The sequence below is a fragment of the Dendroctonus ponderosae genome, unplaced genomic scaffold (assembly GCF_020466585.1).
Source record: "Dendroctonus ponderosae isolate FM_Combo_2020 unplaced genomic scaffold, Dpon_F_20191213v2 Dpon_F_20191213_3, whole genome shotgun sequence".
Lineage (NCBI taxonomy): Eukaryota > Metazoa > Arthropoda > Insecta > Coleoptera > Curculionidae > Dendroctonus > Dendroctonus ponderosae.
In genome coordinates this window covers 1,647,968-1,653,412 of record NW_026018508.1, presented here as the reverse complement: position 1 = coordinate 1,653,412, position 5,445 = coordinate 1,647,968, and the positions used below count along the sequence as shown (strand labels likewise).

The window sequence follows — 5,445 nt, the reverse complement described above, 5'->3', positions numbered from 1 at the left end:
GCAGCATCAGATATCCTAGAATAAATATTAATGGTTTTTGAATGTATTGATGATATTGTAAAAATTAAAATTTCACTTTTTCTCAAACCCGCTAAGAATTATTAGAATAAACAGTTTTTACACTGTTGCATTTGCATTAGATTGCAAATACGTTTCTCACAGATTCACTCTCCTATTTGAGAATATTGCATAGTTTAAACCCATTGGAAAGAAAAGTGCAAACAACTTTGTCAGGGCGACTTTTACCACCGTTAAAATTTCAAATTTAATTGACTGTAGTTCGGCAACCTGCTGGCAGAGTAATGATGCAGTCCTCTAAAATCTTTCGCTCAATTTCCCATATTTTCTGGACCGTTAAAGTCTCTAAACTCTTTTTCACTTGGCCCTTAGGTGAAAATCGTTTTGCGCCGTTGGCATTGCAATTATATTCCGTGTCGGTAAACACAGAAGAAGCAAAACTTCTGTATTACATTATCGGTTTTTATTCACCAAAATTAAATAATGTCATGCGAATTTAGCTTAATTCCTCTGAAACAGTTCTCAGGCTATCGTAAAAAAGAAAATTCGGAATTGTCTAATCACAAATTCGCCAGCCTTGTCCCTCATTAACATTATGTAAATGTTTGCGCTGTTACTTCTACGAGGATGGTTTGAAAAGTCCGTGCAAAATAAAAACTACCTGATTTTTTAGGATAGATCATTTTTATATTTCAATATAATCTCCCTTTAGACTAATACACTTCGTCCAACGGTGGGGCTGTGCTGAAGGCTACCAACGGGGTCACAGGTGGCGGATAGTGAACAGCCTCTAGATATAGAGGCGAGCTGCGAAATAAGCATTAAATACTCTTTTTTAACGTATAAGCAGTCCCCGACCAAGCAGACTGAATCTCTGCCGGTATAAGCAGATCCCTCTTGTCAGCTAACAGCTTCGGATGGATGAGCTGGCAAGAGAGCAAGAGAGACCCTCTTGCCCTTTGAACGTGAATACGCTTCTAAAGGCGGACGAACCAAAAGATGGTCAACGGTATAGGATGCAGAAGGCAACGGGAAACCACTGCAGTAAAGATCTTCATGGATATCCTTAGTAAGCATCCAGCAATGTCAGTCAATACTAAATACAATTCCGGAGTAATTCCCCCAATCCCCAAGAAAGTGTTGAAAGCAATGCTAAACAAAGGCACAGGAAGTGTAAAACCAAAGAAACATAACATGAGCTTGGGAGTCGCTACCTGGAATGTAAGAAGTATGTACAGGAGTGGCAAAATCCATAATGCAATCAAGGAAATGAAAAGGCTGCGGATAGATATTCTGGCGATAGCGAGATGCGATGGAAAGGATGCGGGATGTGTACCGTAGACGATTACCAAGTGTTATACGTGGGGAATAAAGGAGCAGCCCACGATAATCGGGTGGCCGTTATCCTATCTAAATCACTAGCAAAATCGGTAATAGAATCAGTGTCAATATCTGATATCTGAGTAATTTTAACCCAGCTAAACTTAAGACCATTTAAAACCAACTTAAATATCAAGTATACGCACCTGCAACTAGATAGTAGCAACTAAAAGTAGTGAAGACGAAAACGAGGCATTGTCTCTCGTAAAAAAGGCAGACAACACTATAGTTATGGGCGACTTTAACGCAAACGTGGGAAAAGAGCAATGCCAGAACATAGTGGGTGGCTTTGGAATGGGTCGTAAAAATGACCGGGGTGACCGCCTTATTCAATTCTGCCAGGATAACGACCTTTTTATAACAAACACCTTTTTCAAACTTCACCAAAGAAGGCTGTACACCTGGACGTCGAATGCGGAGACGGAGGATATGAATGGCGGCAATCAGATCGACTTTATCTTGGTAAAACAACGTTTTAGAAGTAGCATAAAGTCCGCCAAAACATACCCAGGAGCGGCCATTGGATCTGCTCACAATCCGTTAGTAGCGAGAACACACATCAGGTTAAAGCAAATTCTCAAAAAACAAAGCCAAAACAGCATAGACCGCACACTACTAAGGAAGGAGCCCATCAGAAGTATAGTCCGAGAACAACTTCACAAATACCTTGAAACCCACAACGAGAACGCGACAGACTCTGACACCCAGTGGAACAAGATTAGAACAGATATAAGCAACCTTTGTCAAAAACACCTCAAAAGTAAAACTCAAAATAAGAAAAGACCCTGGATGACAGACGAAATATTGGATTTAGTTGGATTTAGTGGAGGAACGTAAGATACTAAAACACAGTAAACAAGCTTATAAAGTCAAACAGCTGTTAATAAGACAGATAATCCTGGAAGTAAAAGCATCTTATCTGGCTAGCCAGTGCAAAGAGATAGGAGACCTAGAAGCGACATATGACTCCTTTAATATGTATAAAAAGATCATGGAAGCAACTGACCATTCACGATCAAACAGAGCATCGGGAGTACTGTGCGATAAAAGTGGTAAGATAGTACAAAGATTGCAACAAAAACTAATTGAACGGACAAATTATATAACGGAACTATTTGACGACAGAATAGCAACACCGGCTTTACAGGATACAGAAGGACCACAAATTTACATGCAAAGATGTTGAATATATATAGGTGGTCAAAAAGTCGCAAAGCGGTAGGACCGCATGATATTCCTTGTGAAGTACACAAGCTAATAGACGACCAATTTGGCCTAAAAGTGGTCACAGATTTTTTCAACAAAATATACACTAGTGGTAAATTCCCAAACGACTGGCTAAAATCTGCGTTAATAACAATACCAAAGAAAAGCACGGCTAAAAAGTGCAATGAATACAGAACTATTAGCCTAATGAACCATATGTTGAAGATATTTTTGAAAATCATTTATGGTCGGATATATGCGAAGTGTGAGGATTATCTAAGTGAAACGCAATTCGTGTTCCGTAATGGCCTCGGTACGAGTGAAGAACTTTTCGGCATTGATGTCCTCGATCAGAGAAGCCGTGACATCTCGGATGATGTTTATGCCTGCTTCATAGACTTTCAAAAGGCCTTCGACCGGGTTAAACATGAGATCCTGGTGGATACTCTCAAGTTGATTGTACTGGACGGGGCGGATATCAGAGTAATCGCAAACTTATACTAGAGTCAGACATCGATAGTCAGCGTGGGGGGATCCATCACGCCAGAAGTAACCATCAAGCGTGGCGTAAGGTAAGAGTACATCCTATATCCGTTGCTCTTGAATGTATACTCAGAGAGAATTTTCAAAGGTGCACTTTCGGAGGCAGCAGTGGGCATTGTCGTTAATGGCGAATTGATAAATAACATGCGGTACGCGGGTTACACGGTTTAGCTGGCCTCTAGCTCATCAGATCTACAGCGGAGTTTGAACAGTGTGGTAGTAAAGTGCGACGCAGCTGGCTTTTTTAATCAGTTAAAGTTTTAGTAATCAGTAAACAGCAGAACATCAGAGCTGATATCAGAGTCATAGGCATGCGCTTGGAACAAATTTATCAGTTCCGATACCTAAGCAGCGTTATAACTGAAAATGCAGATAGCCACACCGAAGTAAGATCAAGGATGGAACAAGCACGCGGAGCTTACAGAAAAATGAGCAATGTTCTAGGATGCAGAATGCGAATTCGACAGCTGAGATGCTACGTATTCTCTACATTACTGTACGGAGTTGAAGCTTGGACCATCAACAAAAATGAAGAAAGTCGGCTTGAAGCGTTCGAGATGTGGGCCTACAGAAGACTGCTAAGAGTCACGTGGTCTGAAAGAATCACCAACGTGGCAATACTATAGCGCTTAAATAAGACCACTGAGATCCTCTCCACTATAAAAAAGAGGAAACTAGAGTATTTCGGCCATGCCATGCGAGGTGAGGAGAAAAGTACCGACTCTTACAAAACATCATGCAGGGTAAAATACATGGCAGCCGCGGACCCGGCAGGAGGAAAACGTCATCGCTGAAAAATATGCGCGACTGGTACAAAACGAATGGTACAAACACGAAAAAGTATGAATTCGCTCACACTTTTTAGAGCTGCTGTGGACAAAGTTGTTGACAACACGGCTAGCGTTGTTGGTAACCAACGTTCTGAAAGGACACGGTACATAAGAAGAACAAGTCTCTAGTTTGTTGATCCCTTCCGATTAAGAGGATTTGTCCAAGTCTGTAGAATAGGCATTCGTCTCTGCAATCACCTGCTTGTTTGAGTAAAAGCTTTTTCCCGCCATCCACTTTTTCATATTAGGGAACACGAATAGTCCGAGGGAGCCAAATCTGGAGAATAGCGGGGATATGGAACGAGCTCAAAGCATATTTCCATCAATTTTGTGGCCACAAGTGTTGAGATGTGAGCCGGTGCGTTATCGTGATGGAGAAATAATTTTTCCTTGGCCAATCGTGGATGTTCCTCTTGCAGCTCGGTTTGCAAAGAGTCCAACACCAATGAATAGTATGCACCTGTAATAGTTTTACTCTTTTCCATACAATAAATAAACATTAGTCCTTGCGAATCTCAAAAAACTGTTGCCATCACCTTAAGCAACTGTCTTCTCCTTTTTTGGTGGAAATTCCCCCTTGCCAACCCACTGTTTGAACTGTTCTTTCGTCGCAGGAGTGTAGCGGTGTATCCATGTTTCATACAGTGACAACACGACGATTAAAGACCTACGGCTTGCACTACTAAAGCTGCAAGTCGTCCATGCAATAACTCACACAATTGCGCGTTTGATCAATCGTGAGCAATCGCGGCATCTATCTTGCGGATAACTTCTTTATGTCCAATTTTCAAGAGGCCCGATTTTTTCGCTCAACATGCCTTCAGTAGTAGCGGAAAGTCCATGTTTTAAAAATTGCTCTACTTCGTCGCTTCCAACGAATGAGAAACACAAAGAAATGAACCGATCTTGCTGAAACCTGTTGTGTGTTCTTCCAAGAGATGCTACTAACTGAAAACAACGTCTATAAGCACCAGTGGTGCCATCTCTCTGAATTTTCAAACCACCCTCGTACAAAGCAAATACAGGGAGATAGTCAACTAATGTTAAAAAAATTACTGACACATTTTTTGGGCAAAAATAATTCGTTTTAGGACAATTTGTCTTATCCGAAGCTAATAGTTTCCGAGGTACAGGGTGTCAAAACATAAATAAAACTTGTGTTTTTCTTAATAGATTCTTTAGCCAGTTTTACTACCGTCAAAAAAATTGATGTTTGTTCTAGTTTTTATCGAAGAATACCAAGTTTCTATTCCTTAGCCTATAATTCCTAAAGGGTGATTGCTACATTGGACTGAAACCATTCAAAATGTCAGAAACGTTTTTCTCTAATAATTGCTAAATAAAAATGTGCACATGATTCAGTCTGCCTCTCAGTTTTTGAGATAATTTACATTGAAAAGACGAAGCTTCTTTAATCAATGATTGTAGTATTGAAAAAAATTGATTGGTTCGGAAAAATATGATTGGT

The 5,445-nt window shown here is 40.4% G+C and overlaps 1 protein-coding gene across 1 annotated transcript; it reads left to right on the top strand.

Annotated features, from left to right (window-relative positions):
- Positions 1–1,017: 1,017 nt before the first annotated feature.
- On the top strand, positions 1,018–2,584 carry LOC125503792. The gene is made up of 4 exons (XM_048664689.1): positions 1,018–1,239; positions 1,296–1,448; positions 1,555–2,231; positions 2,287–2,584. Exons 1-4 carry the CDS (start codon positions 1,018–1,020, stop codon positions 2,582–2,584), a joined length of 1,350 nt encoding a protein of 449 aa, XP_048520646.1.
- Positions 2,585–5,445: the final 2,861 nt, after the last annotated feature.

What these genes read in the sequence shown, in the direction of transcription:
- LOC125503792 (XM_048664689.1), top strand. Translation starts at nt 1,018, where the DNA reads ATGGTCAACGGTATAGGATGCAGAAGGCAACGGGAAACCACTGCAGTA. An exon ending in TGGGAGTCGCTACCTGGAAT is followed by an intron (nt 1,240 to 1,295) that starts GTAAGAAGTATG and finishes GGAAATGAAAAG; the next exon opens with GCTGCGGATAGATATTCTGG. An exon ending in GTTGGATTTAGTGGAGGAAC is followed by an intron (nt 2,232 to 2,286) that starts GTAAGATACTAA and finishes GCTGTTAATAAG; the next exon opens with ACAGATAATCCTGGAAGTAA.